Source organism: Delphinus delphis, chromosome 1 (assembly GCF_949987515.2).
Source record: "Delphinus delphis chromosome 1, mDelDel1.2, whole genome shotgun sequence".
NCBI classification, from domain to species: Eukaryota; Metazoa; Chordata; class Mammalia; order Artiodactyla; family Delphinidae; genus Delphinus; species Delphinus delphis.
This window is the reverse complement of record NC_082683.1, coordinates 112,900,787-112,926,645: the sequence shown is the minus strand read 5'-3', so window position 1 is coordinate 112,926,645 and position 25,859 is coordinate 112,900,787. Positions and strand designations below refer to the sequence as shown.

General features: G+C 46.9%; 1 protein-coding gene across 1 annotated transcript; it reads right to left on the bottom strand.

The window, feature by feature from the left end:
* Nucleotides 1-1,095: 1,095 nt before the first annotated feature.
* Nucleotides 1,096-25,054, bottom strand: PRCC (proline rich mitotic checkpoint control factor). Its single transcript, XM_060032012.1, has 7 exons — nucleotides 24,343-25,054; nucleotides 13,796-13,843; nucleotides 10,598-11,164; nucleotides 8,254-8,349; nucleotides 6,192-6,335; nucleotides 4,107-4,172; nucleotides 1,096-1,871 (listed from the first exon to the last, which is right to left on the bottom strand). The coding sequence occupies exons 1-7, from the start codon at nucleotides 24,811-24,813 to the stop codon at nucleotides 1,785-1,787; spliced, it is 1,479 nt and encodes a 492-aa protein (XP_059887995.1). The 5' UTR covers nucleotides 24,814-25,054; the 3' UTR covers nucleotides 1,096-1,784.
* Nucleotides 25,055-25,859: the final 805 nt, after the last annotated feature.

Genomic DNA, 25,859 nt, shown 5'->3' with positions numbered 1-25,859 from the left:
ATCATGATGCAGCCCCTAAAATGAGAAAGTTGAACTGCTGAATCCCAGGAGTGTGGCAACTCAGGAGGGCAGGGCTGCGTCTATAGCGTACTGAATACAGAAACAGCACTTGACGCCATGGGACCTCAGACTTTGGGGCCCTGCTGAGCCTACCTCACCACCTCACTTCACTATGACACCCCTGAGGGGCGACCTCAGCCCTCAGTGCCTCTGTGGATGGTGGGAGTGGTGGTACGGGCTAATGCTCCTTGCTGAAGGCTGGCTGGATGCACTGACTTGGACAACTACAGCCCAAGTGTCCCTGTGGGATGCAGGAGCCCTGTCTGGCTCCAACCTGAAGTAGGTCAGATTTCAGATAAGCGGGTGGTTTTCCTGTAAGTGATGAAACCCTCCTCTGTACTTAATGAGAAACAGACTCCTCAAGTTACCCCAGCCGACAAGAGCAGAAGCATGATGAGATTCCTCACTTCTTCTAGTCTCCAAGTCCCCACCACACACTTCTTCAAACTGCCCCTCTGGCCTTAGCCTTCCTGTCACCAGGACTGTCAAACACCAGTTCCCCCTAGTGTTTTCCCCATTCAGAACCTGCAACGACTAGAGTCAGGCATCTTTGTCCAGTTAACACTGCTCTGCCTAGCACCTAAGGCTTTTCTTCTTGCAGGAGTTTAACAGTCCCTTCCTGCAGGAAGCCACTGCAGTCAAGCCCTACTGGAGTCCCAGTATCCTCAGCAACAGGTTTCAGTAGTGTCTACAGTAGGATTTGCATGCTGCTTGGTGAACGATACCCGGTATCTTCCATCTCTACTTGAACCTTGCTCCGAGGAGGAATCATGCCACCTTTCTTGTGGCTCCTGGGCACCACAGTGCCCTACAGCTAACTCAAGTCACAGACCCTGCCACCTCTCTTTCCCATCCATCCACCCACCCAACCTGCCCCTCCCTCTCAAGCAAAAAGCTAGGAGTCCAGAAATCTCCAAGATCTATCTAGACCCCAAGCTCTATGCAAAGCTTCCAAACCAGCCCAGGTCGATGACAACCAGTATAAATCTGACTCATCTTGAGGGACAGGCATTTCACCACTTTTTCATGTCCAACAACTCTTTCATGTCACAGAAACAATCTCCTTGACTTCCCCCAGTCTTCAGGGATACCCGAGATCAGCAACACTTTCCATATTTGGGATCACAGGCCCCTGTCCCATACAAAATTGTTGGTACAATTCCTAGAGTCTTCAATGGCCATGACCCCAGTTTAGATGGTGAGTACTCAGAAAAGATGCAAAGTAATCATAAGGCAGCTCACGATAGTTTGGAGGTTGCTTTACACAAAGTAAATATTGAGATCCAAAGACAGGATAACAAATGAGAAGGGTCCAAAAAAAGAGACCTCACTTAAAAGTAGGAAAGGGTCAGGGCAGGCAGCATCTGTCAGACTGAATGTTTTATTTCAACAGACATCCCTGGTTTAAAAAAAAAAAAAAAAAAAAAAAGATGGAGGGGTTCAACATTTCGTCACACCCAACAGAGAGCAAAACTCCCATCCAAGAACTCAGAACCCCTTCTGAGGCATCACTTGAGTCTCTGCTAGCTCCAAGACAGAAAGGAGCTGAATTTTCTAACTTTTGTTAAGAAAAATCTATCAAATATGTTCATTCTCGCAGAGGCGAGGGCTGGGTCCTCAGGGAAGGAGATCCTGGGCTTGGAACAGCTGGGGTCCCAGAGACGAAGCTGGGGGCCCGGCCAGCTGGGCAGCAGGAGATCCAGGGGGCAGTCAGGTCTACAGCCCTAGAATCCATATTTGGCTTGGGTCTGCCGGCGGCTGAGCTTGTTCTCCGACCAGGTGTTCTTCAGTTCCAGCTCCCGCTCCTTAGCCTATGCGAGGAAGAAGGGGCAGGGGAGAGTCACACTAAGGTTCTGAGAAATATTTTTCTTTTGCCTCTGTGCACTTCCCAATTTAAGTCTTTCTCCCGGGCTTCCCTGGTGGCGCAGTGGTTGAGAATCTTCCTGCTAATGCAGGGGACACAGGTTCAAGCCCTGGTCTGCGAGGATCCCACATGCCGCAGAGCAACTAGGCCCATGAGCCACAACTACTGAGGCTGCGCGTCTGGAGGCTGTGCTCTGCAACAAGAGAGGCCGCAATAGTGAGAGGCCCACACACCGTGATGAAGAGTGGCCCCCGCTTGCCACAACTAGAGAAAGCCCTCGCAAAGAAACGAAGACCCAACACAGCAAAAATAAATTAAAAAAAAAAAAATTAATAAACTCCTACCCCCAACATCTTTTTTTTCACTTATTTAATAATATTGGTATGTATATTTAGAATAGTGTTACATAAAATATTTTAAAAAATAAAAAATAGAGCCTTTCTCCCATCAAAACAATTAGGTGGAAAAAGCAAATTCCTTGAAAGATTTAATTTTCCCTTATTCAAGCAGAAGGGGAAGACCCTGAGAAAGCAAAGAAAAACCATCTCTTTGGGGAGCTAATAGGGTTTAAGCAGAATAAAGACTCAAGAATCCTGGTCCTTCATCAGCTAGAATTAAAACTGAGATGCTCAAGTGGGAAATGGACAAATGAGAAACTGAATCTGGCATCTGAAAGAAAGACAACTGGCTACCTTGGATACCTAACTAGCCAAGTGGGAGAGGACAGCCTCAAAGACTTGGACAGGTCAAAACAGGACACCAACCAATAATAACTTAGTCTGGAGCCACAGTTTGCTGTTGTGTTGAATACAGTGTATATGGTACCCTAGAAATTCACACCACTTTCAAGTATAAACTGAAGCTGTGAAAAATTGACTGGAAGGAACTAGAATTAATGCTTTCTCCTTCTGACTGCAACAACTCCTGGCTCTACATTGCATTCTGGGAAGGTACAAGCGCCACCCTAGAAATAGGGCTCCTCAACCCCACTCCCACAAGCTAGCTGATACCTGCTCATTTCCCCTGGAATGGGGTGGGGTGCTAAGGGTTTGGGTTTAAAAAAAGACCCTACAGGGGAGCAGCTAGCAAAAACAAATAATTAAAAAATAAATTTAAAACAATTTTGAAAGACCCTACCCTCAAATTCTTTCCCTACAAACAATAAGACAGGGTAAGGGTACAAAGGAGTCTCTGAAAAGGAATGTGAAAATATGATAAGAACAACGAAAGCAAGTTTTGCCACGGAAATCACCAACCAGCATATACACTCCCCAGGGAAATGGCCAGGAAAGAGTCTTATTCCTGTCTGTACCCTTGACAGCATTTAGTACAGTAGGTCTCGAAAAGATATTCAGTGATTCAGTGAATATTTGAAAGCTGCCAGGTCCTATCAAATAAATACAAAGACATATTCTAATTCCAGAAGATATTCTGGATTATCTGTAATTTTGAATTATTTGCACTGATGTTTCCTGCCACAGAAATGGAGAACATAAATAAAACCAACTTCCTCACGAGGTGGATGTTTTGCTAAAAGTTGGTGAACCAATTTTTCTTTAAAGTTTTTTTTTAATTTTTAAAATTTATTTATTGGCTGCATTGGGTTTTCATTGCGGTGGGCGGGCTTCTCACTGCAGTGGCTTCTCTTGTTGCAGAGTGCGGGCTCTAGGCGCACGGGCTTCGGTAGTTGTGGCATGTGGGCTCAGAAGTTGTGGCTCGCGGGCTCTAGAGTGCAGGCTCAGTAGTTGTGGCGCACGGGCTTAGTTGCTCCGCAGCATGTGGGATCTTCCCAGACCAGGGCTCGAACCCGTGTCCCCTGCATTGGCAGGTGGATTCTTAACCACTGCACAACCAGGTAAGTCCCTAAAGTTTTTAAAATTATCAGATAAACTTGCTATTTGAAAGAACCCTGTGATAAACCATTTCACTCCCCTCTTACCTTTATGCTTTGAATATCTGAATTTTCACTTACAGAGTTTATTCCAAGCACCTGTACTTGAGTCTTATCTAAAGTGAGACTGATGCAGAGTAGGAGAATTCTGAAGGACACATCCCCACCTAGTGGCCATATGGAGAACTGGGGAGGGTGCCTGCTGGAAGCTTCTTAGCCTAGATCTCAGCCTTCAAATCCCCAGGTTTACAGGGATCCTGCCTAGCAGGCCAGGGCCCTCAGCCCTCTCACCTGATGAATCAGATACGTGATCTGGTGTTTCCGCCGCTGCTGGCCTGTTGGCTGCTCACCTTTCTTCTGCAAGGGAAGAAAACAATCATTAACCCACTGAAAGAAAAGTGGAACTTTCTCACGTGCCCCAATGAGGCAAGGTTGGGCATTAAGAAACCAACTATACACAGCCCAAATCCTAGGGGGAAAAAGTCAGCTTGGAGCTGTTTTTATGTCTGTATACTTACAGTTATTTTTATTAAAGCCATTATGCAAAACTCCCAAGCTCAGACTACTTGCCTAAAATAGCCAGCTAACATCCCCATTAGACTGGAAATCCTATGGGGTCAGGACTGTCTACTACACGTCTTTGGTAAGTAACCCCACCCCGCCCCCAGCACCAAGCATGGTGTTCTGCCCACAGTGGGCACTTGATACCAGCTTTACTGCCTGCAGTCAGTCTAAAACAGCTGAAGTGCCAGGGTCCAGGAGACCTTCCTCCCTCCTTTCCTCCTGCCCTCCAGACTCTCTCACCACCCACTCTGCCCATCTCCCCTTTAGGCCCTCTTCATCTCTGTTCACCTCTCCCCAGTCAGGCCAGATGTCTAGCCTATCTCCTACCTACTGCTTACCAAGCTCTCTCCCATCAGTCACCTCTGGCTGAAACCCCAGTCCCTCATTCTAGTAACTGCCAACAAACAACTTCCCTGGAATTAGATTTTCGCCATCACCCCACCTCTCTCCAGTCTTCCAGCCTCCACCCGTAACTGCACTGAACCCCTAACCAAACTTTGATGCAAATGATTTACTGTCAAAGTCTATATTGGTCTGGGCTTTCATTCTGCGGTTTTTCTGTCCTCTGCCAGTCTTGTCTCAGACTAGAAGCTTCCTAATCAGCCCCACCCAACTCCCAAAACTCCTCTCTGGAGTCTCCTCAGCACTTATGTAATCAATTTGCACCATAATCATTTACACTCAAGTGTCCTTAAATCTCTTTTTCTCAACTACACTGTAAACCCCTCAAGGACAGGAACTGTATCTTTCCTTTTTTTTCAATCTGGCTCAATACAATGAGATGATGGAAAAAAACCTTAGACCTGGGAAAACAGCAAACTCCAATTCCTTGATGCTATTTAATATCATTTAATATGACAGTTAAAGATGACAAACATAAAACATCCAGCTCCATTCCTGGCCCACAGTGAGCACTGACAACAGTAGCTATTACTATGTGATGATGCTTCTCGACCCACAGTTAGTAGAGCATGCTCTCCTAAGTGGTTTTTCCAGTAAACAATGATGGATCTATGCTGATCTAACCACAATCCTTTGCTCTGTCCTGTATGGCCGCCAACATTCAGTTAAAACAAATGGCTGGGGCTCAGATGGCCATCTGTGGCCACAGAACAAAGCAAAGAAAATGGATAGAGAAGGGAGTAAAATGCCCGACCTTGGCCTTACTGGTGCTCGGCTAGAATCCAGGGTTCCCCACATTTTCCCCCCCTGTGGCAGGCTCATAAATGTCCACATTTGCTGTACTCAGCTACTAGGTGAAGAGATGTTCATCATACTGACGGAAGAAAACTAGCAGAGAGAAGGTAGGAGTGTGGTGTGGGAAATGTGAGGAATAAAGCATCTGAAAAGACTACAGCTGGCTACAATAAATAATGGAAAGAAAGGAGAGAGAAGGACATGTACACTCAGCACCTAGGACCCCAGGGCTTCTGAGGCTCTGCTGTGCCCACACCTCACAGATGTCTGTGCCGGGTCCCAACTTAACAGAATGGAGAGAGGGATATGACTGCAGAGAGAAGGAAGAGCAGCTATGGATCCCGTCCAGCCAGGGAAGGAGCCACACATATCAGAGATCTTCCCAACTGCAGGTTAGGAAACTGTTTCAACCATCCAATCTCAGTAACCAGACTCCACCACCCAGATGGAGAGCAAAGTGCTGCAAATTCTGAAAGGCGGGAGCTCTATCTGGGAGGCTTGGTGTACACTCCAGTACCAAGGGGAACAGGTGTTTGCTAAAGGTGCTGGGACAGTAACAATGGGGTTTGGGGGTCAGATTTTGCTTTGGCCACCCACTAGACCTTTCCCACTTACTTTGCTGAATGACTTCATGGTTTTCTCTTCTGTCAATGACTTGGTCATCCACTGCTGGGCCCCACTGAGCTGGTCATCACCTTTGATCTCCACAAAGTTGATCTCCTCCCTCCCTCGGTTCCTTTTGCCCTGCAGCCGCTTAAACTGGAAAAGGGGGAAAAAATTCAGGAGTGGGGGGTCTGGGTAGGGGGTCAGGAGATGTCACCAAGGATCCAGAGTTTATGGAATGGTTTTGGGCCTCCCCAATTCCATTGCACCCTTAATTCTCTCTATGCAGTATGTCCTTTCACTGTGCCACCTACCAAGTGGCCTTGAAGCCAGGTGAAAGGCTACTTCTCAGAGGTTCTCCTGGCCTCAGGGAAAGGAAGGCCAAAATGTATTCCCAAACATAAGTGAGTGCAGAGAATCACTGATATGAATTTGTATTCAAATTATTTATAAATTGTATCTGCCTAAAAGGACTGCATACTATTTTCAAATTAAGGGTACAAAAAAAAAAATTTTAGGATTTCTCTTCTAAAAATTGGTTCTTTTAACATGTCTGTTCCTTCGCATTGGTTCAGTATCACCAAATCAGCAGACCGCACAACAGACCAGACATGAGAGAAGGAGAACGTAGAGATGGGGAGAGAGGAAGCCTCAAAAAAAGACCTGGCAAATTTTCTAGGAGACAGCTACTCTTTCCTCCTCAAAAAAAAAAAACAAAAAAACATCACACCACAAGTCACCAGGAGATATGCCTAGAAGGAGTGTGAGCAAAGGGGAATTAAATTCAATAACACTCGGAAACCTGCAATGAAACCCAGGTTGTGGTCTGAGCATTAGCAAGGCCTCCTGGGGTCACTCTACCCATAAGAAGCTGACTTTTGCCACTGGATGAGCTCTCTGCTGCCTCCTAGGCTTAAAACAAAAAGGGCCTAACTACTGAACTTGTCAAGGAGGATATACACAGGGAGGTGTATGAACACAGTATTAACCACAGGCAGAAGTTTGCAAAGGGATGCACATCTTTCTGTGAAAAGGTGAGAAGAAAATTATTTTTATAAGAACTTGCATGCAAAGAGGTAGAATCCCCAATTTCTCCAACCCACTCCTAATAGGCTGTGACCTCCCTACAGATGGAATACTTTATCTCCTCAACATGACCAGATGGCCGCAGGACATGGGGTTTTCATCTTCCCTTGTGCTGAGTTGGGGAAAAGCTCAGCAGCAGGGAACACAGTGATGTGAAACACAGGGTTATTTACTGTGGCTGCCGTTCCCTCCCCAAATCCACTCGCCTTGTCTCCGTTAGTATGAATGAACCCAACGCTTCGGCTAGGCACATTACCACCCAGCGAAAAGACTCCATTTCCTTGCAACTAGATATGGCCATGTGACCAGGTTCTAGGCAGTAAGACAGAAGGGGAAGTGTTCTTAGGAACTTTCAGGAAGTCTCCTAAAAGGGGAGGTGACTTTCTTTCTCCACTCTGCTGCCTGGTATGCAGTAATGATGGCAGTGGACTTAGCTACATTCTTAATTTTTTTTTTTTTTTTTTTTTTTGCGGTACGCGGGCCTCTCACTGCTGTGGCCTCTCCCGTTGCAGAGCACAGGCTCCGGACACACAGGCTCAGCGGCCATGGCTCACGGGCCTAGCCTCTCCGCGGCATGTGGGATCCTCCCGGACCGGGGCACGAACCCGTGTCCCCTGCATCGGCAGGCGGACTCCCAATCACGGCGCCACCCGGGAAGCCCCATTCTTATTCTTATCACTAACCCTAAGAATAAAGGCCACAACCTAGGGATGGGCAAAGTAATGATCAGAAGGGGACTGGACCCCTGACAGCTTTGTGGAGCTGCCATACCAGCCTTCGCCTGCCTACCTCTAGCCTTCTTTTATGAAGAAAAAAGTTAACTTCCCTTACATAAGCCAGTATTACTTGAAGTTTCTCAATTATATGTTGCCAAACCTAATCCTAAGTGAATGTAGTTTAAAAAAAAAAGAAAGAATTTCCTTTAGCTTCAGATTTGAAACCTGGTGACCAGGGGTTAAAGATGGTCACTTGTGCTTTGTTAACTTACTGCTTCGTCATCGATGAAGGAGGCATCTGGGGCAATTTCCTGTGGGGGGACCAGAGTTGGGTCCTGTGCGGGATAGTAGCCACCACTGTAATAATCCTGCAGTCAAGGAGGGAAAAAAACACACCAACTGAGGGCACAGTGGAGAGGGGACAAAGAAAACCCTCATCAAAGAGGCAGTGGTGACACCCACACCCACACTACAGACCCTCAAATGGACCAGTAAAAGCACAGATCCTAAAGACCTACCCTATAACTCAAGAACCAGACTTTCTTCTCATCGGCACCATCCAGACGGATATTTTTTAGGGAAGAGAGGTAAGAAATAAAGACGTTCTCTCTGGCTTCAATTTACCCCCTGCTCCCCTGGCCACTTCCCAAGAGTGGTTCCCACTCCTGACCTCTACTGCGCCTCAGCCCTGCTCCTGCTCGTGAGACCCCAGCAGAATCCAGTGTGAGCAGAGGTGAGAGGTGTGAGTCATGCCATTCATGCTCCTCGTCCTATCTAGCACCCTGGACACAGGAGATCACCTGTAACAGGCAGGGAGGTTGCAGATCTCGGATAAAAATCAACCCCTACAAGGGTGGTATGGAATTTACAAAGCTGGGAACAAACCAGGTTTGCATTACCAGATTTTTAGTTCAGGAATTGATGATTTCCCTTTAGAGGTGAGCTGTCCAGATGTTGTTATGGACCCTAGAGGAAGAGGGGTGAAGGCAAGGGCAAGGCCCCTACTGTGGCCGAGTCAGGCAGCCACAGGGCTGAGAAACTGTTTCCTCCCTGCCTGCACATTTTCCTAATTCTTCCACCTTTGCCCAGAACTCCAAGAAATGCTCCTCTAAAAACATTCACTTTATAGTGAGCTATAACGGTTTAATTCTGAATAAAAATAATACATAAAAACCCAGAGTAATTAATTTTCATTAGAAGTATTGATAATAACATACATTTAAATTGCAGGGCCCCCTAGTGTATTTAAAGTGCTTTAATTTGCACAGATTACCTCAATACTGTTCGTAACTGCATACAGAATTCCAACTGATACTCATTTGCTGGATGTAAACTAGTGGTTTCTTAAGATTTTTTTTTTCTTTTCTCCTGCTAAAGAGATCAAAACACTCATGTTCCTCCTTCCTTCTAACAACCTTGAGGGGAGATGCATTATCCCTGATCAGCCTACAGGATACAACAAGGTTTAACGGCAAATAGTTCTCAAGGTCTTTGATCAGAACAGAGTGCCTTCAAAGCCCACTGCCTAGACTGTAGATAAGATTAACACTGACCATTCAGAGAATCACAGTGGCTGAAGAAGACTGAAGTCTTGAAACCATCGCATGCTGGCAGGAAAACTTCCTACAGCTGCCCAGCCACAGGACCGGCCAGAGGCCTCTGTCCCACCTCCACCACTGCCGTGAGTCCCCGAACTCCTGGGAGCTCTCTCCATCTCAGGAAGCTCTGACCACTGGAAAAGTCTTTCTTAAACCTATTTACAACCTGGCCTCATATATTCTCACTCTCTGAGGCCACATAGAACAATTTAAACAGCTCTTCCAAATAACATTTGAATAAAAAGTTATCATAACCATTTACTGAGCATTTGCTATGTTCCAGGCAGCACGCTAAACCAATGTAATTCTACCTAACAACCCTGAAGTTGCTAGTATTCTTCCCATTTTAGAGCTGAGAAATCTGAGACTCAGAGAGGCAGTTAAGTAATAGACTCACATAGTTTGAGATTCAAACTCCAAACCACCCTCAAACCCCATTCTCTATCTCTGCCCAAACTATGGTCCTCCAGCATCTTCTTTCCAGGGACTTGCCTCAGTCCCTTCAACTTCCTGTGACTCAGTCGAGGCCTCTCACCATTCTCCTTATTCCCTTTTGCATTCGACTCTCCAGATTCCCTCCTGTCCTCCACAGTCCCTCCTCTCCCTTGCAGTCCTCAGCACTCCCCGCCTCCAGAACTCTTCTTGGACTCACTGCTGTCTAGGAGTCTATGCCACAGTTCACTTATCCTCCTCACCCACATCTGCAGAAGCTACCTGGGATCTCTAAGACTAGAGATTGCTCCTCTTCCACTTTCTCCCTATACCTTTCATCAGCTCCTACAATGACATTTTGTTTTCAGAATAAACGGGTCAATTATGTGTTTCGACCTATCAGACTACAAGACTTAGCATAAAGGTAGTATGTTTTGAGGCCTGACAGGTACAGGAAAACCAAGGCACCAGAAGATTCATTAATTCAGCCAAAGTGATGCCACAGAGGCCGTATCACTGGCTCAAAGCTCTCCCTGACGGCCGTACTCCAACATTCCCTGGCCTGCCCTCCATGCCTCTTACCCACCTGATAGTAAGCACCAGCGGCATTGGCATCGCCATACGTGGAAAACTGATTGTAGCTGTAGTCATCCCCAGGCTTAGGCATCCAAGGGGCCCCACTTGAGCCTGCTGCCATCTTGAACTCTAAGGGGGCATTGGCTGCATCGTCCTGGAAGGCCGGCTCTGGTTCCGTGCCTGGAGGCAACTCTTCAGGGACAGTGGGAATGGGGTAAGGGTATGGCTCAACTCCAGGCGGCTCAGCCTTCTCAGGGAGGGAGAAAAAGTTCTCAGGGGCTACTTCCTCATCACTATCGTCCTCTTCCTGCGTGATCTGCTTCGTCACCTGCAGGGCAGCACTCTTGGCAGCAGCCTTGATAGCAGAGGGCGATGGAGTGGTGGTTGTGGTGCCCACAAGAGGGGCGAGAGAAGAGGGCTTGGTCTTAGAAGCTTGTCTGGAGGGCTTAGTGTCAGAGGAGCCATCCGAGGGTTTCCGGGAGAAGGCATGGGGCAGGAGCAACCTGTTAGTCTCTTTCACAGTCAGGTTTTTAGGTTGGGGAAGCAAGGCGGACAAACCAGTCCCCTCACTGGATCCCTGGTAAGCCCAGGTTTGGGTAAGGAGGGAAGAAAGATGACAAGTGAGATGTTATGATACATACTTACTGACATTAAGAACAAGCATTACAGATATGTGCTCTAGCCTAAAATCTTACCAGCCCTGTTTCTGTCTAACCTCGGACCACTAACGTCATCCAAACTGGACTTGACTCCTCCTACCTCAGGCCATTCTGCTGTCCGCTTCTCCCAAGGTAAGATGTCATCCCTGTTTTCCTCATCCATCTCAACCCAGCTCCACTTCCCTCTGCCACAAAGCCTTCCCTGACTCTGATTTTTTTGCAAATATGATAAATACATTTGGCAAATACATCATCCCTCTTCGCAAAAAGCCCAGGGCTCTCTCCAGCTGATCACTGAACCTCTATGTCCTAACGGTTCCTCTTAACATGGGACTACTCCCTGCTTCCTTTGGATTGCCACTCAAAGTCAAGAGCGAGCCTATGTCCAAAAAAGATATTCATACATACCGCCAGAAGTTCCCTCCCCGACCCAAGAAAAGCCCTACAGACGGGGTATATTCAGCTTGCTTACGCCAGAGTCATGCATTTAACTTATCAATTTGTAAGCTAATTGGCTCAGCCTATCCAGTGTTCCTCAGCCCAACCAGAGTTGCTATTATTCATAAGAATCTCTGGGATTCTGCTTTCCATGTGCTACAGGTCCAGCTTGGCCTAACTGCAGGGCTGAGGGAGGTGTCAGTCTGAAAAAGGAGAATGGAACAAGGTCATTGTGTCACCGTCCTGGAGTACCCATCTACCTCAGCTCTCTCAGCCAAGAAATGCCCAGAATGAGTAAAATAAGACTTCTGAGTCAAGCAGGCCAGGCAGAACTGTTCATCCAGAAAATGGGCTCTTCTCCCTGCTGTCTGTGTTCACAGATTTGGGTCATTTCAGCCTGGTAGACCCCAGAGGCTCAGGTTCATAAAAGGCAGACTGAGGTGGCAGGTGGAGCACATCCTCAGGCTACCTTCAAAGTATCTGACTTCTCAGATACATCTGGGATCATGGCTACATCCCTGGGCAGTGCTGGGTCCATACTCTGCCTTAATAGCTCAGAGTTTCTCTATGCACTCATCTCTTCCTACCATCTGGAAGACTGCTTTTTACTCCTGGGGTGCCTTCTGAGCCAGTGTCCTCTCATCTCTTCAGTTGCCAGTCCACGTCCTCCAGGAAGCCATTCTGATAACAGAGAACAACTGGCTTCATTCAGTCTCAGCAAGTCAGTATCTTCCATGATTCCTCCTCCATCACCCACTACAAATATGGACACAACATCACTCTCACTAGTTATCTTTCTAACTTTCACATGACTTTGTCCTTCTAACACCTCCCAGCCACGGAAGTGACACCTTAACAGAGTCAGGGGAAGGAGCAACTTCAGCATCATATACCTAAATCATGAGACAGCAACCTTATAAAGGCAGAACTGTTTTTGTTTTTTTAGCTGTTTTGGGTCTTCGTTGCTGCACGCCGGCTTTCTCTAGTTGCGACAAACAGGGGCTACTCTTCGTTGTGGTGCACAGGTTTCTCATTGTGGTGGCTTCTCTTGTTGCGGAGCACGGGCTCTAGGCGCACAGGCCTCAGTAGTTGTGGCTCACAGGCCCCAGGAGTTGTGGCTCTCAGGCCCCAGGAGTTGTGGCTCACAGGCCCTAGAGTGCAGGCTCAGTAGTTGCGGTGCACGGGCTTAGCTGCTCCGCGGCATGTGGGATCTTCCGGGACCAGGGATCGAACCCGTGTCCCCTGCACTGGCAGGCAGATTCTTAACCACTACACCGCCCCCAGGGAAGTCTCAAGGCAGAACTGCTTTTGCTCTTCCTGAGGCATATAATCAACATGAGGTCAGAGAGTGTATAAATCACCGAGTGTGGAGCTGAACAGGAAGAAACTTCTGGGAGCCAGAATAAAGGCACCGGGACAAGGGGAAACAGGAAACAGCAGCAAGATCATCTCCCGACACTGTCTGGTTAAGGACTTCTGGTCTTGATGACAGAGCAGCAGCCAAATGCAGCAGGTAAGAGCTTGGACTCTACAGTCAGACTGCCTCAGTCTGAACCCCAGCTCTGTCCCCACTAGTTGTCTGACCTCGGGCAAGTTCCTTAAGCTCTCGTTTTCCTTGTATGTAACACGGGGATGATAATAACGCTATGACTTAGGCACTATTAGGAGGATTAAATCAGTTAAACACTGGTACAGCACTTAGTGCCTGGTAAGTGCTATTTAAGTGTTTCTTTTCCAGGTTAAAAATGAGACAGGGAGAAGATGGATAATTTTAAAGTTCAGATGTTCCATAACAACATTTTGACCAATCCATTTACTCTACCGTTCCTAAATAATCCTTTTACCTGAAATGTAATGGATCAAATTGAGTTCCAATTCATCTCCCTACCACGCCTGTCCTCTAGGAGAGACGCCAGTGCGCTGAAGCCAGGGAACAGCCAGGAGAGGGTAGAGAAGCACGAGGTCTGATGTTATCAGGAAAACAAAACTACACCCAAACAGGCAGTCGTCCAATACTTGCATTTGCTCTACGCCTGACCTGGAAATTTCCCATCTTTCAGGAAGCAATATGGGAAGAGAAGAAATGGCTTCTATTACATCACAAAGCTTACCTGAAGGACAGTTTTCTTCTTTGTGGGTTCATCTTCCTCGGAATCTGACTAAGAGAAAAAGAAATGGAATAAGGCCTCACTGTTTAAGGACAGTGGAGAAGCACCCACATTAAATGAAGCACAAATAAAGGACTGGACAACAGGGGTCATCATCCTGTCCGAGCCCCTCCTCTGTAAGCGAGATGCACCCCCCAGAACCAGCCAAAAAGCAGAGCTTCCTTCCTGCTCTCAAACGGCTTCAGAAAACAAGGTATGCGTTGACCACCCCTGGTTACTCATTCCCATACCTCCAGACCTGTTGCACAGCCTTCTTAGCATCCATTTCTAGTCCTTTAAATTAAGACTACTTCCTCCCATTCAGTCTTTGGTGGAAAGAAAAAGCTACACCCATTCTTCTTCCTATAAATCTGTCCACTAGAAGATGAATGGGATTTGGCCCACAATCTCACCCAATCTCAGTTTCACTTCTAAAACCACTTATATAGACTACATAACCACAGGGCTGGGGAACTCCAGTGGGATTAAGTGGTATGTTAACTACTCTTCTATGAGGTATTAAAGGTCAAAGCCATTGGAGAAATCCATTCCCTCTCGAAGTATGATCTATTGTCTGCCAGACAGAGTTGTTTGTGTCCAGGAAGAAGGCGAGCAAATGATGACTGTGAGAATTTGGAGCAAGAAGGGAGCTCATCTGTGTTACTCCTCTGACTCATCAGGATTGTTTCTAATACAAGCTCTCACACTAAAAATGTCTAAACTTTTAGCTCAATACCAGTTCCTCAGCATCTCCAACTATCAGAAAGATGCAAGGCATATGAAGAGCAAGCTTTCACATTTTATTTTAAAAAATTAATATCCAAACTGAGAACCTTAAAAGTTTTCCATTTGTTCTTAGCACCTTGGTTTGGGGCATCTGTAAACAAAGGTGATTAGGCAAGAATCTAAGATCCTATTCATCTCCAAGATTCTAAAGAACTCAAATCCTCTGCCTGTCTTTCTCAACTGACCCTCATATCTCACAAGTTCCTTTTGGGGTTTTTTGGGGGGGTTTTTTTGTTTTTTTATATTTTATTTTTATTTATTTATTTTTTTGGCCACACCGCATGGCATGCGGGATCTTAGTTTCCCCACCAGGGATCGAACCTACGCCCTCTGCAGTGGAAGCACAGAGTCTTAACCACTGGACCGCAGGGAAGTCCACAGGTTCCTTTTTGGATTTGTGTGCTACAAGGACTTTTTGATCATCATTACTCAGAACCTACTGTATGCAAGACACTGTGCCAGGCACCGTAGACAGAGTTTCCCAGCTGGTGTCCTATGGCTGGGTTATAGGTACTGTGATGATACTGACCCACTCAGCCCACAGGGCATCAGGCAGGGCTTGGAGCAGGTAGAGTCCTGGCCCACTGGTTTCCAGAGGCACAGCCTGTACCACTTCCCCCACTGTGCTTCAAAGATTTTCTTGTGTGCCATGACATGAAAAAAGTCCCTGCCCTCAAGAAACTTACAGTCCAGTTAAGAAGAATGACAAGTACCCAAATAACTGTAATAAAGGCAGTAAAAAGATAAGGGCATCAAGTGTGGTTCCAACATCCCCTCAAAGAATTGGCTGATCCTCCATTTGTGCTTTCTTTCACGTAAGTCCCCCACCTTATTACTCCCTCTCCCCTACCTGAGTCACTGACACCTCTCACTCTCCTGTCAGTCTGCACTCTGTACTTCCTGACTCGAAACTCCTGAAGTCTTTCTGAAGAAGCTCACCTTGCTCTTTTTCACTCTGTGTCCCTAAGTTATTCATTTGTCTGGGGTGGCATCATGCTAACAATGATTCATTTGTGCTTGCTGTGTAAATGTTACATTTTTCACGTGCGTATTCTTCCCTTTACTCTGACAGCCAAGGCCCTATCTTACAGTTCGATATTACCTCACAGTAGTCAGTACACAATGATTTTAATTACTAACTGCTGCCAATTGTAGTATTAAAAAAACCTGTTAAGAGAAATCTGTCTTAGACTTCCCTGGTGGCACAATGGTTAAGAGTCTGCCTGCCAATGCAAGGGACATGGGTTCGAGCCCTGGTCCAGGAAGATCCCACATGCCGCAGAGCAACTAAACGCGTGCACCACAACTACTGAGCCTGCGCTCTACAGCCCGCAAGCCACAACTACTGAGCCCGTGTGCCACAACTACTGAAGCTCACGCACCTAGAGACCATGCTCCTCAACAAAGAGAAGCCACCGCAATGAGAAGCCCACGCACCGCAACGAAGAGTAGCTCCCACTCGCCGCAACTAGAGAAAGCCCGTGTGCAGCAATGAAGACCCAACACAGCCAAAGACAAATAAACAAAACAGGGCTTCCCTGGTGGCGCAGCGGTTGAGAGTCCGCCTGCCGATGCAGGGGACACAGGTTTGTGCCCTGGCCTGGGAAGATCCCACATGCCGCGGAGCGGCTGGGCCCGTGAGCCATGGCCACTGAGCCTGCACGTCCAGAGCCTGTGCTCCGCAACGGGAAAGGCCACAGCAGTGAGAGGCCCGCGTACCACACACACACAAAAAAAAATTAATTAAATAATAATAATAAACAAAATAAATAAATATATATTTTTTAAAAAAAGAGAAATCTGTCTTAGTTCTTAAATATGGGGGTAAGAGAAAGGGCAGTAAAGGACAGGACAGTCATTTGCTGAGTAGCTACTATGTGGCAGGCAATTTATTCACAAGTTTTTATTCAATCCTGAATAAAATTTCAAGGTAGGCATTATTATCTCAACTTTACAGGTAAAGAAAATAAGGCTCAGAGAGGTTAAATAATTGCTAGTACACGGCAGAACCGGGATCTGAATCAGTTTAGGCTCCCATGCTTTTGCAGCAACATCTGTCACGTTTTTGCAGCTGAGCTGTGCGTGTCCAGACCTGAGATCCACACTGATCAGATCCCACATGAAACAGCCGAGAGCACAAGGCACAACATCAGAAATACAGGTTTATAGCTAGTGGGAAGCAGCCACATGGCACAGGGATATCGGCTCGGTGCTTTGTGACCGCCTGGAGGGGTGGGATAGGGAGGGTGGGAGGGAGGGAGACCAAGAGGCAAGAGATATGGGAACATATGTATATGTATAACTGATTCACTTTGTTATAAAGCAGAAAGTAACACACCATTGTAAAGCAATTATAGCCCAATAAAGATGTTAAAAAAAAAAAAAAGAAATACAGGTTTGAATCTCAGCTTTGCCACTCATTGGCTGGGAGGATCCCCAAAGAGCCATTTAACCCCCCAAGCCTCAGTTAGCAATAATACTTATCCATGTCACAACATTGTTCTAAAGACTGCATGAGCTACTATCCATGAAAATGTATATAAACTAAAATTCTTAACAGAGTTCAAGGATTACTATTCTCTCTGGTCTGCCAAGATGTCAAACACAACCGAAGAATAAGGCTTAAGCCCCAAACACCCAAGCATTTCTGACCTTTTCTCTCTGTTCCAAACTCCCACTGCCTCAGGGGCTACTGACCATTTCCCTTGTCTTCTGACCGTGAAGACTTTTCTCCTTTCCAGCAGACCACACAGAGCCACCTCACTATGGGGTATACAAGGTTTTCATGAAGTCCCCAGGCACATTTAAACTTTAACATCTAAGGCAATACGTCCAATGGAAACAATCTGAAAATAAAATTTTATCAAGTTTAAGATGATTACGTTTATAAAATTGTACAAGCATACTTTTATTTTTCAGATCCTGTGACAAACAGAAAGTGGCTACTTTGAAAGTGTAGGCAAACTGTCCCACGGCTAATAGAACTGAAGGCCAGATCAGCTGTGGGAAGAAAATTCAATTTTTCCTTAAATGTCAGATTGTTTCCATTACACTGTCAACCTAAGTTGTTTTATTTTTTCCAACCTAAGTTTAAAAGCACGTGTGCGCACACACACACACGCACACACACACACACAAACTGTACAAAGACTTTGGGAACACCTTATTAATTCTGGATTTAGAGAACTGCTATGGCTACTCACAATCATCCTTCTTTGAATGTTTTGTACTAACCTAATGAACTCCATTATAAACCATCTCAAGACGGGCACAAAATATGACAGACTCCCTAAAACAGAACACTAAGACCCTCAAAAACATGTGCTGAGCCCCTAAACACTTCTTAAGTCATGACTATTCATCTTTGAGCGAGGGGTAGAAATAAATCTTTACCTCTTAAAGCTGGCAAACAGGACTCCGAGACATTCAGTAATCTACCCAGGGCCACAGAGGAAGTCCAGGGCCATTGGGAGGGTGAGGAAATAGAATGAGAACCACCTCTTGCCCCCTGAACTAACTTTAGCCAACTAAAGAGGTTGGAAACACAGGACTCACTGGTTCACTATGAAAAGAGGCCTAGATGCCACTCAAAATACTTCTGGGCATGTGGGGGCCTGAATGAAAACTAACAGGAAGCGAAAGGAAAGCTCAGCAAGGAATTATCCAAATACCTCAAACAAAAAAATAAACTTCAGTTCAGAGTGCCGAAAAGGCGGAGATAAATAAGCCAAAAGCTAAGAGATGTGCCACATATCCTCCAGTCACAGGGTAGGGGTTGGAGTCGGGGGGATACAGCTGTCTTGGAGCAGTTAAAAGAAAAATTAATTCAGCTTCTATCAGGAACCAGCTAGAAGCAATGGGCTTAGCCTAAATACAGTATTTAACTAAGACACAAGAACTTCCTTGATGGTGAGAGGCACATGAGTATACTGGGTTTTTCCCCCTTATCATGGTAAAACATATATAACATAAAATTTATCATTTTAACCATTTGTAAATGTACAATTCAGTGGCAGTAAGTACATTCACAATATTGTATAACCATCACCACTATTTCCAGAGCTTTTTCATCACCCCAAATAGAAACTCTGTACCTACTGAACAATAATTCCCTATTGCCCAGCCCCCAGTAACCTCTACTCTACTTTCTATCTCTGGATTTGCCTACTCTAGGTACCTCAATATAAATGGAATCATACAATAGGTGTCCTTCTGTGTCCAGCTTATTTTACTTAGCATGATGTCTGCAAAGTCCATCCATGTTGTAGCATGTACCAGATTGCATTCCTTTTTAAGGCTGAATAATATTCCATTGCATGTATATACCACACTTTTGTTTATCCACTCATCTGTTGATAAGTTGGGCTGTTGCGCTGTTGCCACCTTTTGGCTACTGGCTACTGTGAGTAGTGCTGCTGTGAGCACTGGCATACACGTATCTGTGTGAGTCCGTTTTCAATTCTTTTCACCTAGGAGTGAAAATGCTGGATCACATGCTAATTCTAATAAACTTTTTGAGGACCTGCCAAACTGTTTTCCACAGGAGTATATTAAATGGAGGCTGTGGAGTCAATTCCTAGAGAATGCTAAAGACCAGCAAATGGTGATCTGAGTGGGTCTGTTTCATTAGACGCAGAAAGAAGGGTGATGCTAGAGATACGGGAGCACCCAGGGCTGGAAGAAGTACGCTGGGCCAGAACAGGCATTCCCGGGTTTTAGAGACACAAACCGGTTGTGTCTCTTAAGAAGAAAGTATTGTATTTCTTCTTGGCCTCATTAGAGCCTGAGCCTCAATGGCCACCACTGTCCTCTCTGTTCCAGCTGCCAAGAGTGACAAGACACACACACCCAGAGACTGCTGAGCAAGAACGGAAACAGACATTTTCCATTAAGCCAGGCCCAGTGGGATCTGCTAATCTATCAGAGCCTCATTCCCCGTGGCAGCCTCCCTCTTATCTTTCCAGGCTCTGGTTCTGACAGACTCCCTCTCCAAAAAAGCAATCACTAGTTGCCAGGGCCAGGAGCCAAGAAGAAAATCAGGGCCCAAGCACAGCCTCTCCTACCCCCAGGCTCCAAACTCTAATCACTTCTACACTCCTCTCTGCTATTATCCCAATTAGCTAGATTCATCAACTTCTCTACCCTTTGGTCTCAAATATGTTCTTACATCTGCCCTTCAGTTAGGACGTCATTTTCTCTCCCGCTTTTGCACTGCTCATCGTATCACTTTCATAGTTCCGGTTGCTCAAGGTGGTTCTATCTTTTTGGTAGGCACTAGGATAGAAAGGAACAGAACACACCCTGGGTACGACTTCTGCTACTCCCCAACTGTGTGATTTTAGCTCTGCTCTCTAAATTCCTATCTCCTCACCTGTAAACTAGGGGTAACACTTAGCTTACAGAGTCGCTGAAGTGCCCAGCACCATGTCGGACACTACGCAAGTGCCCCACAGGTGTTAGGGCGCTCCTCCTTCCCTTTCTATCTAGGGCTAAATCTTAGCTAAATCCACCGCAGTCTACTCTTATATTACTTGGCTAACAGAAATGAGCAAAATTAGTGAACTTGCAATCTCACAGCTTCAAATCTTCCACTACCTGGGTAAACAATCTAAAAGGACGGGTAATACTGATCCAGATAACCCTAAAATTTCTATTTGTGTTGTAATGCACACTATATGACAGAAAACTCTTACAGCAAACTTATTCTTCTAATTTTGTTTTTTTTGGTATCCTAATTTTAGAAGTCTGCATCCCCTAAGCCCGCAAAATCAACAATAAACCACTGTTCAGAAAAAGAACAGTAAGAAGGGAAAAGGAAAGGATGGTTCTCCATTTTATGGGTCATTCCTAATTCCTCACAGAAGTCAAAAGCTGACTGAATTTGATTTTGCAGTGCACCTGGAGAGAGAAATTTGGTACCACCCTGTCCCCGGACTGCAGCTGACTGATGAGCTCACCCAAACCAATCATATCCTCTCCCCTGGAAAACCAGAACTGGGACTGAGATTGTAGGTCAATCTGAGCCAATCACTAAAAGGAAGAAACTAAAAACCAAGGAGGTATGGGTGGCCATCTTTCACCTGCAACAAAAGTTGAGAAGTGGAAACTGGTCTGCAGACAAGGAAGAATGAAGCAGATGTGCAGAGAAGCTGTGTGGGTCTCCGACAGATCTCCAATTCCTGATTCCAGGCCCTTTCCAAGGTACCTCAGTATACTTATGACGCATTTCCATTTAAGCCAGCTAGGAGCGGTTTCTGATACTTGTAACCAATTAAATCTAATCCCCAATCTGCTCAGCCTCTGTATTCCCTAAATGCACCACTACCCTCCCAGCTGCCTGAGCCAAAAGGCAAGGGATCAGCCGGGAATCCTCTCCTTCACCCATGACACCCAATCAATTCCCTAGTCTTAAAACGTCTACCTCAGAAAAAGACCTGGAGCCTCCAGCTCTCTCCAGCCCCCGCTACTCCCTTATCCAGGCCGCCATCATCTTTCACACTCTCTGCCAGTCTTGCTCCCTCCAGATCTTTCAGCACCCTGCGATCAGAGAATTCCTGCTCAGACTTCAAGGGCTCTTCACTACCCTAGAATTATGTACAAAGGCCTTGGCATGGTTTCCAAGACCCATTATCATCTAGCCTCAGCCTCCTTCTCTCTAGCTTCACCTCTCATCACTGCCCCGCCCACCAATGCGCTCCAGCCATGGTGCCTTACAAAAGGTTCCCCCAAAGCATTTTCATTCTCTCACCTCTGGGCTTTTGTACATTCTGTTCCCCTGCCTGATGTTCTCCTCTCCATCGCCCCTTTCTCTGGCTACCTTCTGCTCATCTGTCTTATCTCTGAAGTTTAGACATCGACTCCTCCTGGAAGCCTCCCCAACCTGTGAACTGGGTTAGTGCCCCAGAGGAGTGCTCCCATGGCACCAGCTCTATCATGGTTCTTCTCTGACTTGACCTAAAATCTATTTCCTTGTCTGTCTCCCCCACATTGACCATAAACTCCTTTTGTGACAGGATCTATCATGTTCACTACTGTACTCTTAGCTCCTGGCACAGAGAAGCAGCTCAATACTGAACGAACAAATGAATGAAAATTCAGAGTAATTATTTCTACTTCAGCACCAAACCCTAAAGGGAAATTATTTAAGGAAACCTAATTCATTCACTCAAATGTTTACTGAGAGCCCAATAAGCACAAGACACAGAGCTTGGAACCACAGGGCCTTAGAACCACAACTATTTCAAAGGCGAAAGTCACCCTCACCTAATCACCTTGGAACTCTCTTAGGCTACACTTCCCAGGAACTATATGTTCAGAAAACAAAAATACTAACTTGAACAGAACAAAAATGGGAAACTGAACCAGCTAAGGGCTAGGATTTGGCTTTATTTTAATTATCCACATCAGGATTCACCTCAGGAATTTAGTAAATTATACTCACAAAGGAGGGACAGTTAGAAGTCCTCAGAGTTTTCTGCCACTTCAGCCAGCCTAAATGGAAGATTCTACAGCCTCTACCAGCACCTTTTTTGTTTTTTTTTTTTTTGTGGTACGCAAGCCTCTCACCGTTGTGGCCTGTGGTTGCGGAGCACAGGCTCCGGACGCGCAGGCTCAGCGGCCATGGCTCACGGGCCCAACCGCCCCGCAGCATCTTCCCTGAATGGGGCACGAACCTGTGTCCCCTGCATCGGCAGGCGGACTCTCAACCACTGCGCCACCAGGGAAGCCCCCAGCAACTTTTCTTAATGCTACCTTTGCAGACCTAAAAATGAGCCTTTCCACCGTCACTGTGGAGGGTGGAGGGAGGCAGGTTTAAAGTGCCATCTTCCACCAGATGTAACAATTAGGCTGCGAGAAAAGTTGGTGGGAAAATTGTGAAAAGAAAACACCCCAAACAACAAACCTATTTTCCTCTGTTCTACTCAGGGACTTTCCTTTGTTCCAGGTTAAATCAAGACCAAACTAAGTTTCAGTGGAGCAATACAAGCCTTTCTGGGAACCTAAACTTAGAAATGACAAACTCAGGTGAGAAAGAAGGGGGAAACGATATGGAAAAAAGTTTGGAACAGGGCCTCTCTGGTGGCGCAGTGGTTGAGAGTCCACCTGCCGATGCAGGGGACATGGGTTCGTGCCCCGGTCCGGGAAGATCCCACATGCCGCGGAGCGGCTGGGCCCGTGAGCCATGGCCGCTGAGCCTGTGCGTCCGGAGCCGGTGCTCTGCAACGGGAGAGGCCACAACAGTGAGAGGCCCGCGTACAGAAAGAGAAAAAAAAAAAAAAAAAGTTTGTAACAAGGTAGTAAAGGAGATTCTGGAAACTCCTTCTATAAAGAATCCATATTCATTTGAGTTCATTCACTCAAAATATTTAGGTAGCATTTAGCTTGTGCCAGGCACTGTTTTAACCACCAGGGATATGGCAGCGAATAAAATAAACAATAAGCCTATCTTCATGGAACTTGTATACAAGCAAAAGGAGAAAGGCAAATAAAATATACAGTATGCTAGACGGTGGTATAGTATTTTAGATGTCAGTGCTACAGAGAAAAATAAAAGAAGTGGGGTGGGGAGGAGCATGTGACAGGAAGTTGCAATTTAAATAGGTCGGCTAGGAAGTCCTCACCGAGAACGTGTCTTTTAAGCCAAGATTTGAAAGAGGTGAGGAAAAGAACATTAATACATGGAGGGGGGGGCGGTGGGGGGGGGAGAAATAGCCTCCAGGCAGAGTCTGAAGAAAAGAAAGGGCAAGAATCAGCTTCTCTCAGAGGGTTACCAAAGGTGAGCCAGGGATTGACCTAATTAACCTTTTAGAAGAGAGAGAATGGAAAGAACTCCAAATAACTGTAAAGTATTACCTGCCCCTAGGCTGTCTCCTTTATCCCCCAAAGTGCTCACCCCAGAAAAGGCCTTCAATTTTTCTGATACAACATTCAGAAAACGACAAGAGCTTGGTTGCCTCTCTAGGACCCAAATGTCCTAATTCACCTAGGCTTGAGAAATACCTAAACCGTGAAACTGAGGCACAGGCCTGGAGTTCAGATAAACCCTTAATCTTCACTCTGCCCTTTGCCAGGTAAGATCATGCATACTGGACACCTGTTTCTCATCTGTAAAAATTAGAATGTTATCTCCCAGAGTTCTGTGACAATTGAAGGAAAGGGCCAGTGCCTGGTAAACGATCTATACTAACCAAATACTCAATTTCTTCCCTAACTCCCCTCAAACACAGAATCCAGGATTCCTATCCTTTTCGTTCCGAAGCCTGATGCTTTTAAGTTCAGAGGCAAAGGAAAAGGTTAGTCCTGAATGTTCAGCAAGGGCTCAGGAATCCTGTCTGCTGTTACCTAAGGTGCCAGATTTTATGCTGTTCTCAGTATAAGACAGAAAGAGGAAAAAAAACAAAAACAAAACTGGGCTGCGGTGAAGATGCAACAAGGCGGAGTGGAACCACGTGTCCCTAGGCCTGGGCCTGTCAGTGCCAGGTGATGGTATATGGCCCTTCTGCAGGCGAATCCAGCTTGAAGAAACCCGCATGGACAAATACCCTAACTCCCCGAAGCCGACAAACTTCACCTCAATTCATCGCACTGTACCAGGAATCCAGCGGTCCGGAATCAACGGATGCATTTACAGGAGAGAGTCTCGCAATCTCCACAAGTCCCTCCTACAGCTGAGCCCATGCCCAAACCCAATGGGCAGTTTGGGGGTGCCCTCCTCAGATACTCACATCCCCCTTATGCAGCTCTGGCGCCGCAATCTTCACCGGCTCTGTCCTCTTCTTTGGCTTGGGAAGCCCCAGGGGGGGCCCGGCCCCGCCGATATTGGGGGGCAGACTGAGGCCAGGGCCTCTGGGCGAGGGCAGCCCCAATCCCAGCCCCTCCCCAATTCCCGCCGCTTCAGCCGGGCTCACGCCTGGAGGTGGAGGGAAGCCTCCCAAACCGAAGGGCAAGGAGGGAGGAGGCTGGAGCCGGGGGTCTCCGGTGGGTGTGGGCAGCAACAACGGCGGGGGAAAGGCTGGGGCCAGCATCTGGGGGGAAGGAGGCAGCAAGCCCGGACCCTTGGGCGCGGGAAGAGAAGCGAACAAGCCCCCTAAAGTGGGCCCAGGTGTAGGGGCTGCCGTCTCCTCCTCCTCCTCCGCCTCCGGCTCAGCCTCATCCGGCTCACTCTCATCGCTGCTGGCGTAAGCAACCAGCGACATGGCGCCTCCCGCCTTTGGGGCGCCCTTGCCGGCAGACGAGGCCTACTTGACACCGGGGATGTCCGGAGGCCTAGTGGGCCCCGCTAGTTAGCGGGGCGGTGAACCAAAAAGCCCGCCTTCTCCGTACTCTAGGGGTAGCCCCGGTAGAGGCCCATGCCCACAGTTGATTTCCACCGAATAAGCCTTCCCTCTCCACTTAGGCTCCTAGTCCCGGGCAACTACACACAGCTAATGGCCGCCGAGTCACTCCACCTCCTCCTCGTCTCACCAATATACGAACTACAACTCCCAGAAAACACTTTGGCCACAGCACCATTCTCCGCCGCAGGGAGCTCAGCGCAAGGCACGGCGGGAGTTGGAGTCCGAGGAAGGATTAAGGGGTGCGGAGAAAGACAGGAGGTAAACCCGCCTCTGACACGAGGACTCCTGGGATGAGTAGTTTTTTTGGTCTCCTGACAATTCCTAGGTAACTACAAGCCCCATCGGTCACCGCGGTAGTCACGGAGACGGATAGGAGAGCATTTCGGTACTTGAAGTTCCCTAAAACAGCTGCCTGGGCGCTAAGATTTATGGGAGACGTAGTGCTCTTAGAAACTGCAAGTGAGGCTGGGAATGAGAGGGAGTCTGGGAAGGTGACGGATTGAGGGAAAATAGCTTAAAGGGAAAGAGGTCTGTAAATGAACTGATGAAGCTTCCGAAGCCACTGAAACCCCTAGTTGGAATAAAACATCCCAAGAAGAGCCAGGGCCCGAGACACCTGTACGGAATTGGGCTGCGAGCCAGAAAGAAGCAAGACTTCAGGCCTAATTAAAAACATCTCAGAGCTGAAATAAATGTGACGTAAGAGGGAGTAAGTGATCTCCCTCGCCTTGACCAAGGTGCATATCCAGGAGCACACCTAGCCCTTCCAGCCTGGGTCCTAACCTCTCTCTGCAGTGAGACTGAAAGATGGGCAGGGCCCTGGAAGGCAGAACCTGGTACTTGAGGTTAATCCCTTCCCCTCAGCACAGTGGGTTAAGGGGGCCAGCTACATCTGATACCCCTTC

What these genes read in the sequence shown, in the direction of transcription:
- PRCC (XM_060032012.1), bottom strand. Translation starts at nt 24,813, where the DNA reads ATGTCGCTGGTTGCTTACGCCAGCAGCGATGAGAGTGAGCCGGATGAG. An exon ending in CAGAGCTGCATAAGGGGGAT is followed by an intron (nt 13,844 to 24,342) that starts GTGAGTATCTGA and finishes TTTTTCTCTTAG; the next exon opens with TCAGATTCCGAGGAAGATGA. An exon ending in CCTTCATCGATGACGAAGCA is followed by an intron (nt 6,336 to 8,253) that starts GTAAGTTAACAA and finishes CCCCTTTTCCAG; the next exon opens with TTTAAGCGGCTGCAGGGCAA.